This window comes from Cygnus olor, chromosome 13 (genome assembly GCF_009769625.2).
Source record: "Cygnus olor isolate bCygOlo1 chromosome 13, bCygOlo1.pri.v2, whole genome shotgun sequence".
Taxonomy (NCBI): domain Eukaryota; kingdom Metazoa; phylum Chordata; class Aves; order Anseriformes; family Anatidae; genus Cygnus; species Cygnus olor.
This window is the reverse complement of record NC_049181.1, coordinates 21364864-21378094: the sequence shown is the minus strand read 5'-3', so window position 1 is coordinate 21378094 and position 13231 is coordinate 21364864. Positions and strand designations below refer to the sequence as shown.

General features: G+C 51.8%; 1 protein-coding gene across 2 annotated transcripts; it reads left to right on the top strand.

Annotated features, from left to right (window-relative positions):
- The first annotated feature begins 39 nt into the window (after window positions 1–39).
- On the top strand, window positions 40–13176 carry ATP1B4 (ATPase Na+/K+ transporting family member beta 4). 2 transcript variants are annotated; one of them, XM_040572398.1, is made up of 9 exons: window positions 40–2365; window positions 2523–2569; window positions 4294–4456; window positions 5634–5762; window positions 6797–6901; window positions 7110–7306; window positions 7864–7920; window positions 8476–8571; window positions 9138–13176. In XM_040572398.1, the coding sequence occupies exons 2-9, from the start codon at window positions 2531–2533 to the stop codon at window positions 9297–9299; spliced, it is 948 nt and encodes a 315-aa protein (XP_040428332.1). In that variant the 5' UTR covers window positions 40–2365; window positions 2523–2530; the 3' UTR covers window positions 9300–13176. The 2 variants fall into 2 exon arrangements, with proteins under 2 accessions (XP_040428332.1, XP_040428331.1); XM_040572397.1 differs by lacking the exons at window positions 40–2365; window positions 2523–2569; window positions 4294–4456 and having other exon boundaries at window positions 4463–5762.
- Window positions 13177–13231: the final 55 nt, after the last annotated feature.

Below are 13231 nucleotides of genomic sequence, written 5' to 3'. Positions count from 1 at the left end.
GCCGGGGGCGGGCTCGGAGCTTGGTGGGGGCCGGGCCGGGGCCTCGCTGTGGGGCCCTGAGGGTATTGTGGGCTCCGTGCGACGCCCGAAATCCCACCCGGGAGCCCGAGCTCTGAGCTGAGGGACCCCTCGCAGAGGCGGGCCGGTTCGCTGTGGGGCTCGGCTCGGCCCCTTTAGGAGCACCCCCCCGAGCCGTGAAGCCCCGTGGCAGCCCCAATATCACCAGGGGAGAAGGGGAGGGGCATTACAGACACACACCCTAATTCCCCGCCAGAATTACAGCTCGGCCCCCACAGCCGTTAGCACATTTTGGGGTGCGGTGGGGTGTTTCTGCCCAGGGGGTTATTTTGGGGACAGGAGGGCTGAAAGTGCTGCACTGTAGCCTAGTTGTCCCGCAGTGCTCGGCCCCCTGCACTCACCAGTGGCACACCACAAAATTCAGGGCTGGGGCTGCCCTGCCTCATCCTCCCCGCTCCCCACATCGCTCCCCTGGCCTCTCTGCACCCCACCAGCTCCCCCCCATCTCAATGCCCTGCTGCTTTGGGTGCTCCCATCCTTTGCCAAACGTACCTGCCCTCCCCACCCACACGGGGCAATGGTGAATCCAGTACAATCAGAGACAGACTTGGGCACCTCCAGCCCCTGTCCCCCCGTGTTTTGGTGCAGATTTTTACTTCCCAGTGCTCCGGTTTCCCTGCAGTGCCTGATGTTGCCCAGGCCCCATCCTGAGAGGCCCCACGAGCACCTCATGTCCCCGGCTGAGGAGCCGGGGCAGGCCCTCAGCCTCTGTTTTCCACATCGTGTCTGTAAAATGGGGATAAAAGCATCTTCCCAGCAGGCTTTGTAATTGCTTGTAAATCATTTTTAATGCCCTGGGCTGAGAGGCGCTAAGTGCAAATCATGTAATTATTTCAAGCCAAATCATATTTCATCAAGTTAAAAGAAACTAATCCTATCCCTACTTCAAAAACCCACACTTTTATTGGATAAGAGCCTAATTACCAGCCTCTCCCGGGAGCAAAGAGAAAGCACACACTGACAGCGGTGCAAGAGGCGAGCTACAAATGCCCAGATCAATTAATGGCAAAGAACGCTTTGCCTCCAGAGAAAGCAGCAGTTATTTACCTTGGATGAACCAGCACAGCCCCACGCACACCGATGCAGGGGCGTGCGTGTGCTCACAGGGAGCTGCGTGCGCCCCAAGTCCCACAGGCCCAGTGGAGCACCTGTGCCCCATCCCAGCTCCATCCTGCACAGGCTCTGGTACCATGCTAGCCCCACCGTGTGCCCAGTGGCAGACATGGGGCAGCCCGGGGCCGTTGCCAGATCCTGCTCCTTCCTGCTGGGCACATTTGCTAGCGCCGTCAGGGAGCAGCTCTCGGCCACGTGCGGGAAAGGAGGTGTGAGACGGCGCTCGGCTCCTGCGGCCCTGTGACGTCCCCGTGCCTCGGTGCAAAGCCTCGGGCTGTGGCAAGGCAGCATTTCCTCACCGCTAAGCGGGACCTGAAGAAAGGAAGGTTTCTGGCTATGTTCGAACTGTGCTGGGGGTGTGAGCTGAGCTGGTGGCTGGTGCCATGCTCCAGCTCAGGCTGTTGGTGTAAAACAAACCCCACTGTTCCTCGAGAGCTGCATGGGGCACAACAGGAACAGTGGCTCTCACATAGCTCCCATGCTGCTGGAGCTACTCCAGGAGGTTCAGCAAGGCTTTTCCCCTCGTCCCCCCACTGCCCCCCACCCGCAACCCATTGCTCCCAGCATGCAGGTCCCTCACAGCCACAGGACCTTAGCACCCTGTGCCCTAACACAGCCTCCTGTGCCCATAATTCACTGACAAGGGAAAATGTTATCCTCCCCAGCACAGAGTCGCAGCAAGGCATCACTCCGGAGCATGTCCCACTGGCCATGCCTGGGGAGCAGACGCTGTGTGCCCCCAGGTGCTGCCTCGATTCAAAGGGATAAATATAAACCTGCCCCTCTGCTGCAAGAGAGGTTTTGCAAGCGTGGAGCAGGGTCCGGCAGTGACTGACAACCACATATTGACAGCAACACAGCCACCGAGAGCCCTAGTGACCGCCAAGTGTTTGTTAACAGACACCCCGTCTCCCCACGGCACAGCGCCCCGCTCCCCGTGTCGGGTGTTAGCTGCTGCTGAGGGGGCTCCAGCAGTACAGTACGCTGCGGGGCCGCTGCAAAGGGCACCAGATGGCAGGGGCCTTATGCCCGGAACGGGATTCTGTTGCGCTGAGCTCACCCCTCTTAGGAAAGCAAGTTATTTTTTGACCCGCTCCTGAACACTGAAGTCTTCTGGGTGAGTGAGCAAAAGCAGCCGTGGTTCGTCAGCCGCTACCACTGCGGGCAGGCAAAGGTCTCCCGCCCCCCTGGGCTGGGGGAGCCTCGCTCAGCTGGAGCCAGCAGCGGGGCTGGGGGCTGCAGTGGGCAGGGGGCTGTGCCCATGGACCCCACGGTGGGGACAGAGGCGCTGGGCTCAGCCCTGGGCTAACGCTCACGTTTGTCTGTTTCAGAGCCAGGGATGGAGGTGAACGCTGCCTCCCCAGGAGGCAAAAGGCCGGTAAGTGTTCGGGGGCTGCTCCAAGAGGCGAGGCAGGGGCTGCAGCCACGCAGCTCACCTCCTGGCGGGTGAAAGTGGCAGCTTTGCTTTAGGAAATGCTGATGCCCCTGCAAAATGCCAGCGCTGTGCACTGGGAGGGAAGGGAGAGGCAGCGGGGCCGGCGGTGCTGCAGCCCTGTGAGAGGCTTTCCATAAAATCCTTACGGTTGTCCCGGACTCCTGCCCTGTCCCTCCTTGCTGGCCATGCACCCTCAGCACCTGGACATCCTCACGGGAACAGCCAGTGCTGGGGGAGCTGCTCCAGGGCCCCCGCCAGCTGCCTCAGCTCCGCTCAGCCCACCCCACTGAGCCAGCAGGATGGGACCTTCACTGGGTGCTGCATCTGCAGCATGGAGCCTGTGTTCCCGTGCTACGGCTCTTTTTAGCAGGGAGGAGAGTGGGAGGAAGGAGAATTCATCCCCTTCTTCCTCCTTCTTGTCATCTTCCTCCATCAGTTGCCCCGTGCAGGTGTCCTGCCCCGCACACCCACGCCTTTCCCCCACTTCTCACTACTTTGCGCTATCTGAATGGAGCTCAATCCCCCTCGATCCGGAGGGATTTCCTAGCCAGACTTTCTGCTAAGCCGCTGGCCGCGTCCCAGGGCAATCCGCAGGCTATAAATGCATCGCTGGCCCAACAGGTGTCTGCAGCCAGCGGGTTTCCACGGCCCTTGGCACAAGGTGCCAGTGCAGCTGCTGTGGGGTCTGGCCGTGCTTGCCCGCACAGCCCCATCTCCCCGAGCCCGCTGCAAGCACGGCCAGACCCAGCCAACTGCGCCCGAGCTCAGCCTTACGGCACGGGGAGGCGATGGGCCGAGCCCAGGGCTCTGGTTTTGCATGCTTTCCATCTGGTGTCTTAGCTCAGCCCCCATTCTCCCGGCATCCAACCTCGACACTAAGCCTGCTCCTTTGGGGAAATGTGGGTTTGGGGAGAAACTCCTCCTGGTGGGCAAGCCCTGCTCTGGGGTCACCCAGCCCTGAGCTCCAAGCAAGGGCTGCACCCTGTCCCACGTTGCCGCCTGGTTTTAGAGCTTCCCCAGGTTCAAGGCATTTAGGGACAGTCGCCCTAAATCACATCTCCAGTGACTCATGGCCAGAGAGAGAGAATTTAGCGTCTGTGAGCTCCAGATAAATGCCTCTTCATCACCAGGGCCATGGCACAAAACAAACTCTCTCTGTGCCTGGGGATGCGCCTTTCCTGGGAACTTGGTGTAATTCAAAAAATAACATCACAGGGATTTCTCCAAAGACTAAACACTTGCTCGCATGCCAAGAAAAATAAAGTGGATGACCTCTTCAGTGATGCTGCCTGGTGTCATCCGCAGTAACACGGAAAATGCGCGCATGTGATAAGAGATGTGGTAGTGTGGGAACAGCCCCAGCTCGCCCAGCTTGCAGGCTTTCTTGTGGTCACGTTGACGCAGGTTAGAGAAGACAAACTTCTGTAAATGCCAGGACAAGGAGACGGCACTCAGCGTGACCGCAGTGCCATGGAAAAAAAAAAAGAACACTGGAATCTAAGTGATCATAAGTCAGAACAGCCAGAAACTGCCGCTCCTTAACTCAAGAGTGATGATGGGAAAATGGAAATTTGAAACATTTCCAGCTATTAAGTGCTTTTGCATTTATTTTTGGCCAATGAGATGCTCAGCCTGCCTGTGGGGGTTGTGTTCTGTAACTCTTCCAGGAAAATAAGGATGAAGAGAAAGTGCAGGATCCCAACACAGGGGAAGCAGAGACCAAGGCAGAGATGGGGAACAAAACTTGGGCAGACCTGGCCAGGGAGATGAAGACCTTCCTGTGGAACCCAGAAGAGAGAACCTGCCTGGGGAGAACAGCCAAGAGCTGGGGTAGGTCCTTGTTTGAGCCTCGTTTTCAGGGATTGGTGCCTTTTCTCCTTCGTGGTGGATGCACTTGCCTGCGAACATCCTCGCTAGCCTGGGTCACCGCCCCGTCCCAGCAGTGATGGGTGCACATTTCTGAGCGGGGCAATAAAAACAGCTAGTTGGGAAGGGGGAGGACAAGGAGACAAGCTAGGAAAAGTTACCTTGGTCTGGATGCCAGTGTTTATCAAGAACTCATCAGCAAAAGTTTAGAAAAAAATTAAGAGACGGAGCAAATGCAGGGGACCCCAGCTCTGTTGTGGCCTGGATCCTGCAAGTGCAAGCAGGGAGCAAGCCCTCTGCACCTGGCAAGGTGGCAGTAGTGGTGGGCCTGCAGTGAATGCTGGCCGGGCAGCCCTCCTTGCACCCCGGGAAGGTCTCATCCCTGTCCCTGTCCCTTTCCCCATCCCCCCACTGCTCCTTGGGTACAACTCTTGGGCTGGCATGGATGCGTCCCCAGCCAAGCAGTGCTGGAAGTTGCACATCTGCAGGCATGGGGAGGGCACAGCGAGGACCGGCACACGGGTATCATCTCCTGGTGCCCCACGGGTGGGCAGCGATGCCACCCCTGGTGGTGACAGCCCCATCTGCCCCATCCTGGCCCGCAGCAGGACGCAGCCCCACAGCAGTTCCCAGCCCCGTGCCTGCACACAGCTGTGTTCCCAGGCTCCCCCTGCGCTGCCGGCACGTTTCTCCTGGGAAATGTTTGGGTTAGGTTTTGCTTCGCTACGCGCCACTGGGTTTTATTCATAGGCCGTGGCCTCCTGAGACATCCTCAGCCGTCAGCCTGGCCCTGAGGAAAACAAACCCCGTGCCTGGATGTCAGGGCCGAGATGCCGGTGGTGCCGCGGGCCGGGTGATGCCGTCTGCTGCGATCCCAGTGCCTGGGTCCTCATCACAGCCAACGGGAGGTCAGGGTGGGAGCACCTTCACACAGCCCCCACCTGGGTCCTGACCCAGCTCTGGGAAGGGCTGTGCCACAAAACAGATCCAAAGGATCCATCCCCAGGGCCTGGGCAGGCAGGGAGTCCATCCGACAGCCCCGTGCCCCAAAATTCTGGTGTCAGGGTGGAGGTGGCTGCCAGCATCCCCATGGGACATGCTTGGGTTGCACTGACAGCAACATGCCCTCTCTGCTCTGCAGGCCTGATCTTACTGTTTTACTTCGTTTTTTACACGTGCCTGGCGGGGATGTTCGCCTTCTGCATGTACGTGATGCTGCTCACCCTGAGCCCCTACACACCCACCTACCGGGACCGCGTGTCTCCGCCAGGTACGTGCCCGGCCTCGGGTGCCTCTGCTGACACACACAGGGAGGCTGTGACGGAAGAGTTGGGTAGGCAGAAAGAAATATTATTAGTATTAATTATTATTAATAATAATTGTTATTAATTATTATAATTACTACTAATAATAGACTTATAATAGGAAATTTTGCAGACTAAATGTAGAGGTCTTTTTTCTTACCTTCTTTGCAAATAGACAGAGAGTCAAGGTAAGATCTTAAAGCTTCTGTTGAAGCAGAAATAAAGAACCAAAAAACTCACCAGAGATTGTCCCGAGCCAAGTCCCAGCTGCTGCAGATCCAGGCAGAGCCCTACTGGGTTTCCACCAGCTGAAGACCTGTCCCCATCTGTTGTGGGGGCCAGGCTCCAAGCCCAGTTCAGCAAAGTGCTTCTAAATGGCATCGCCCAGGGTGCTACCATGCACTGCAGCAGCAATGGTGCTGCAGCTCCCCAGCCATCAGGCTGTCTGGAGAGGACCAGACGTCTTAAATAGCCCCCATGTGAAGCCTTTGTTCAGATTATATTAATTGTTATTGTAATTACTCAATTATTCTGATTATTCTCAAAGAGGCAAGTTTAGGCATTTCATAGATGATACCCACTCATTTCATCTGCTGCCCTTTTATACCTCAGACCTTCGAAACCAAAATGCAAATCAGGAGTAGCTTTTACACTTTCTTTGGTTTGTTTTTTTTTTGGGGGGGGGAGGAATAGGGGACAATGTTCAAAACCTTCTTTCCCCATGGCAGAAGCAGCATTTCCCTGGGCTTTCATGTCAGTATGGAACAAGTGACCCCCCCCGGCCCTCTCCCTACCCACAACTGTCTGAGAGCATGGGGGTCCCTTGGCCCCTGCGTGCTGCAGGAGGATGAGGATGGGGATGATGAGGATGATAACGATGTCACTGTCTGCTTGAGAGCTGGTGCTGCTGGCCCATGCCTGTGCCCAGCCCACCTGACGTGCTCCCCAGCCCGTGGCCAGTCCCTATACCTGCTCTGACGGCGTCCATCTTGTTCTCCAGGAGTGATGATCAGGCCGTACCTGAATGGATTCACCATCGCCTTCAACATCTCCAAGCGCAGCACGTGGCAGCCATACGTGGACAGCATGCACCACTTCCTAGCAGGTGGGCGCTGGGGGGCCGTGGGGCAGAGCACTTCTGGGTGCCTCACGTCTCCTGCCTGGAAAGGGAGGATTCGTGAGGTGGTCTCAGGAGCTTCTGTGGGAGGAAACTTCCCGATCCAGGTGGGACTGCCCTTCATGTGAGGGTGCACTCAGTGATTTGATGTAAGCAGGTCTGGAGAAGCATTAATGAGTCGCTTGGTCCCCACCAGCTTATGATGACAAGGTTCAAGAGGAGAAGAACATTGAATGCATCTCGGGGCACTACTTCATCCAAGGGGGCAATGAGAGCGAAGAGAAGAAGGCCTGCCAGTTCAAGCGCTCGCTGCTGCAGAACTGCTCGGGAATCGAGGATCAAACATTTGGCTACTCCAGAGGCCAGCCCTGCATCCTGCTGAAGATGAACCGGGTACAAAAAAATCTGGTTGTCGTAATTCCTTCCTTCAGTGGATCCCAGTGGGACAGACTAAGGACTATGCGGGGACCGAAACTCATCCTGTTCTCAGGCCCAGGGAAACAGGGAATGAGAAACCCCAAACCTGCTGACTTGTACCTACCAGAAAACCTAAAAAGGAAGCACTACAAAACTCTCCAGATTTGATTTGATGAAGGGCTGGGTGCATGGCAGCACCTGTGCCAGCCTCCTAAAGTGAGCTTTAGGGCTACACCTCAGGCCCTCATTTCTTTATAATGGGTATTTTTGCAGAACCAAATTTATTAGAAAATTTCCAATATTCTGGCAGCTCAACGCATGCTGCTGGAAAAATAAAGGAGGGTGGAAAGTGAGCTGTGTGAGGAGGTGGCTGTGTTATACCAGGGGTGTTCCCAGCACCCTGCTCTGCCTCTCCTGACACATTGTGGTCTTCCTGGGCGATGCGACTGCTGTGCACAAGAGCTCTAGAAAGGGAGGCAGCACATGCTTGGCGTTGCATTTCCTACAAGCGTGAATGTCTTTTTTCTCTGCAGATCATAGGCTACCGCCCTGGCGCTGGGGTCCCCGTGAGCGTGGACTGCAAAGTGCAGGTACCGCTGCGCGCTGTGCCCTCAGCTTAGCCCAGTGCCTGCACGAGGCCCTGTGTTCCTCATGCTCCCAGCCCAAGCGAGGTGGTCTGCTGAGGGCTGCAGGGTTGACCACGAGCCTCCTGCTTCCCATCCTGGCCCTCACCCTCTCACTGCTGGTTCCCAAAGCCCCCGGAGCTAGGGGGAGAGGCTGGAGCTGCTGGCATCCACCCACAGCCCTGTCCCGGAGAGCACCCTGCAAGCCGACAGCAGCAGGAGTGACTCCCATGCAGGGCAGCAGCTGGATTGTACCCTCAGAGAGCGATAAAGAAGTAGCCAAGCACAGAGAGAGATCCATGGGCAGCAAACGCTGTAACCTTCACCTGTACCCTCCTAGCACAGTTTCGCTCTGGCTTGCTGGAACAGCCACTGGCTCACGGAGCAAACATGCCACGAGTGAGCAGCTGGCGCAGCTGAGCTGTGGTGGGGATTTGCAGGAGATTTTTGTGCTAAAGCTCCTTTGCCTTACTTATTTTGTGTCCCACACGCTATGTGAGTACCTTTTTGTTTCCATCACAGAAAGGCAATGAGAGTGACCTGAGGTCAGTGGACTTCTACCCTGGGAATGGCACGTTTGACCTCATGTATTATCCCTACTACGGCAAGATCACACACGTAAGTAAGGGTTCGGATGTTCTGGTGGCTTCGTTACCTCTCCTTGGGAAGGAGCTACTGCAGAGGGTACAGATGTGCTCACTGGCTATTTCAGGCAGCTGCAGGCAGGAGGGAGGCCATGGGCACTGGGATTGCAGCGCTCTATTTTTGTCTCTAACAAACTGCAGGGAATCTTTAGGGACGCTGGTTTTCCCTTGCCAGCAGTGGGAACAGTTACTTTTTCTGCCTGGAGTCCAGGACTGGCTGTGCTAGTCCCCCAGACTAACTCTGGGGGGATGCTAACTAACACTAACACTGGTCTCAACACCAGCATTTTCCTAGGGTGCTGGGGAAGGTGACAGGCAACACAGGAGGAAAAGCCCCTTAAAATGAGGTTCCTATTAAAGACATGACAAAACCACTGCAAATTGAGCAGCTTGATGCAGAGCAGGCAAACACCAGTGTGTTTCTGGTCCCACTGGTGGGGGCTGAGCTGGGTCATGCAGCCAATTACCCGTGATATTTACTGACCATGACAGAACATCGCCTGCTTTCCTGCTCCCTCAGCAAATCTCCCTCCTTTTCAGGTCAACTACACGTCCCCACTGGTGGCCATGCACTTCACAGATGTGAAGAGGAATTCTTTGGTCCCCATTCAGTGCAGCCTGCACGGGAAAGGGATCGTCAATGACGTTAACAGCGACCGCTTCCTGGGCCGGATCATCTTCATGCTCAGCATCGGGAAGTAGCCACAGCAAACACAGGGCACTTAGGTTTTGTCAGGCAGAGGCTTTTTCCTTTTTAAAGCATAAAGGCAGCATTTTTTTTCCTGCTAGGAAAACAGACACATGGAAAATTTTAATTTATTTTTGTTTATAGTTAGGAAACAAATGAGATGCAACAGTGTGGAACCACATCTTTTACCAGCTGACGTAAATCATTATTAGTAAAAGTTAAGTTATACCCTGGGCAGGGAACCTGCAAGAGCATTTCAGTTTTTATTAGAGGAACTCTGGTATCTGAACACTATTTTCATAAGGTCTTTTACAAGTCACCCCTGTGGAATGCATTTTCCTGGCTTTAAATTTCAGTCTTCACCATAGTTTTATGTGCATTTCTCAGGCAAATGCTAACAAGATGGTAATTTATAAGTACTATTCTTGTTAAAATAATAAACAGCAAAAAATCTGGATTATGCTTGCAGTGACAGCTAAGAAGTGAAAATGGCAAATCTCAGGATGCCTCCTAGGAGCCTCAGCAGCTCATGCAGCTTGGTCAACGTGTGCCAGGTGCTTGAGCAAAGGCCACATAGGGCAGCCCTTGAACTTTTCCAGTTGTTCCCAGGCAGACAAGTGCCTTTCTCCCTCCTCCTCACTTCAGTACTTCTCTCGAGTCTGTTGGGCAGGGGACAAATGAAAGGAGCTCTTTATTCTCTCCCTGTCACGGCTCACAACTCCTCCTTCCCCTGCTCAGGCCCAGAAGTGCCCGTGAAAAATATTCCTCCCTGGGGAAGCCCCCACTCTGCTCCATCCCCAGCTTCCTCAGGTGGAAGCAGGGCTGCGCTAGCTCAGAGAGACGTTACAAGGCTTAATCCATGTTCATGTCGATCAAGGTATTTGCTATCTTTGTTCCCCAGGGCAAAGCAGTGGTGATTTCAGCATCTATTACAGCCAAACACTTTGTTCCTACAGACACCCAAACTCAATTTAAAGTAGTTTTGATTCTTTGGAAAATGAGATTTTTTTTTTATTATACACCTTCACAATTAACATACAGAGAGTATATTTAATCTCTCTTATCAGCTATGAGCAGGACAGGACACCTTAGGATAACGTACTGCTTGGAAAGCACACTTAACTAAAATTACTTACTGACTGAACAAGAGCATTGTGGTATGTTTGTCCTACGTCCTAGTCCAGATACTTAATCTGCCATCATTTTTTATCTATATAAGTCTCTAAGAAGTCTTTTTTTGTATTAAAAATAAAGTGACTACAGTAAAATTAACTCTATGGTATCATTCTTAAAACACTAATGTAACAAACGTAATTTGTAACTTTTGTGGGCTCTGCTGGCCAGCTAGGGACTGGTTTTCAAAGACGAATGTAATGTGTGTAATCCTTGAATTTTGAGCATTTGATTAACTTTCTGAAGAGTTTAGAAGTCCAGTACAGCAAGTCTCACTAAATGGCAAATATCACAATCAACCCTTTGGCAAAACCTGTTTCTTAAGAACCCTTAAAAATATTAAATACAGGTATTTTAGGAGTTAATTTTCCTCAGATGTGATTATCCACATGAAATTGATAGGAGACAGGGCAACGTTATCATTTTTTCCTCCACAACTTACCCAAAAGGGCTTGTTCTGATTAACAGAAAACGGCCTCTGCCCATGAAGGCACTGCAGTGATAGTTGCTCTAATTTTGACATCAGAACTAAGTTAAAACCACAGATGTTTCCCAGCCTGCCAACAGCTTTAGGTCTTTTAAAGCACTTCTGTTTCTATAGGATCCTGAAAGGAAACAAACCCCACTGTGCTTCAGGCCAAGAAATGAACAGCTATCTAGCCAGCAACAGGATCAAACATTATTTATCCCTTCCATGCCTGCCTGGTGGAAGGATACACGAAGCAGCAGGGACTGTCCTTTGGCAGATGCTGTACCAATATACAATTTTTTTTTTTGTCACCCCAACAGCCAGACCTAGGCATGTTAAAAAGCCCCTTGGAAAAGCTCTGGGAAATTGCATGCGTGTCTACTTACACCAATGCAAACGTTTACAACCATCAGAGTTAACTTTATTTGCCATACACATATTCTGCTTCCAGCAGGTTCAAACTGTCACTCCAAGATCTGGAGAGCTGTACACACCGTTCTTCATGCTACAACAACCTTTAAGTGCTGGCTCAATTTCTGACTTCTATTGAAGCCCAAAAGAGTCTTTTATATACATATATTTTATATATACACACACATATAAAATATACGTGTGTGTGCAACCAGGAGTTCACCACATTTTAATAAAACAACCTAGCACATGATGCAAAAAAGTGATGCAAGATTGCAACCTGAGCATGAAACCGTGGCTGGAATCCACCTGCTGGCAGCAGAGAAGCAATGCCCCTCAACAAGCAGATGTTATGCAGAAGTTGCCAGCCTCAAAATAATTCACCGTTCAGCTCTCTGGCAGGGAGATCAGGTATTGTGATAGCAAAGATACAACATAAAAGACCACGACAACCAAAACTGAAACCCAGTCTGAGTCAGCAGCATTAAATTATACTCTGTAAAAAAAAAAAAAAAAAAAAAAAAAAAAAAAAAAAAAAAAAAAAAAGCTCAGTTCCAGGACCCATTGCAGTGCAAAAGTCAGGTAAGTCAGACTCAGGTAGAGCTTAGGTTTGGTCACACTGAGGACAGAAATAACTGAACACACAGGTATTTCTCAATCGGCACTAACTTATTAGCAATCTCCCTTCCCGTGAATAGATGTGAGCTACTAAACAACGTTCCTGACTGCCTCCTTTGTGGATGAGTTATTGAAGGTGCCCTCCCCATGGCATAGGTACAGGCTCAGCGCACAGAGACTCAGCACTAAGCAGATTTACTGAACACCACACTGCAAGCCACCAGCACCTCCCTGCAGACCCGGCAGCTCTCAAACCACGCACAATAGGAACGGGGTTCACAAGCTGCAAAAGGCTTTTGCCTTGCTGGACCAAAGAGGCTGAAAGTGGCTTCTGTCATCTATCAACACGAACCTAGTGAGCGAAGACGAATTCAACCTCAAATGACTAGCTTCTGTTTTGAAACAGGTTAGATACAGAACAAAAGAAGTAACAAAAAAAAGCAACCTCAGATATTTTTTCCTTCAGAAGCCACTTTCTTTAGTGTATGTGTGTATATAATATATACACACATATATACACACATATATATTTGAAGTTTCTGCTTTATGGTCAGCATTTCTCATACTATAAAGTTTGTGCCCTTACCCTGCTAAACATTTCTGAGTGTGTAATAACTAGGAGGTTAAAGCCAGATTAATCCTATAAACACATTCCTAGACCACAGCTTTTCAGTGATCGCCTACTAACCCATGCAAGCTTTCCAATGGAGCTGCAGGAATCTCTGAACAAGCTGTGCTCTCAGTCAGCGCTCAGAACAGCCAAGCCTCGTATGGAGCAGGGCTGAAAGGCTGCAAGGTTTCTCCTCTGTGCACAGAATCGAAACTGAGACAAGCTGCTGCCAGTGAAGCACCATCCTCCCGTCCTCATTTCACAACTGGGCTCAGAACAAGAAGAAAAACACAAATTAAAAACATTAGCTTTAGCAGACTGCTGACTTCTCTGAGTAGTGGAAATTCACCAAAACTTATCTTAGTGAGCACAGACATGCTAATGCAAAGCCGTTGCACACACGTTAGCAACCAACTTCTTCATACTGGCGTTATACACGTGGATTTACCAGAAGAATAAGCTGTTCTCGTATTAGGTTGATTTACTAGTGAGGCCAAGTACTACCTTTACATTCAGAAGGAACAGGAAATTCAGACTGGTTCACAAGAAAAAGCTGCAAAGCAATGAGAAAAGACAACAGCCATAAGCCAAGCTCTAACTTGAAGTCTGTTAAGAGCTTGGTAGTCTTCTCCCACAGCACACACAATCCTTTTCTACGTAGCACT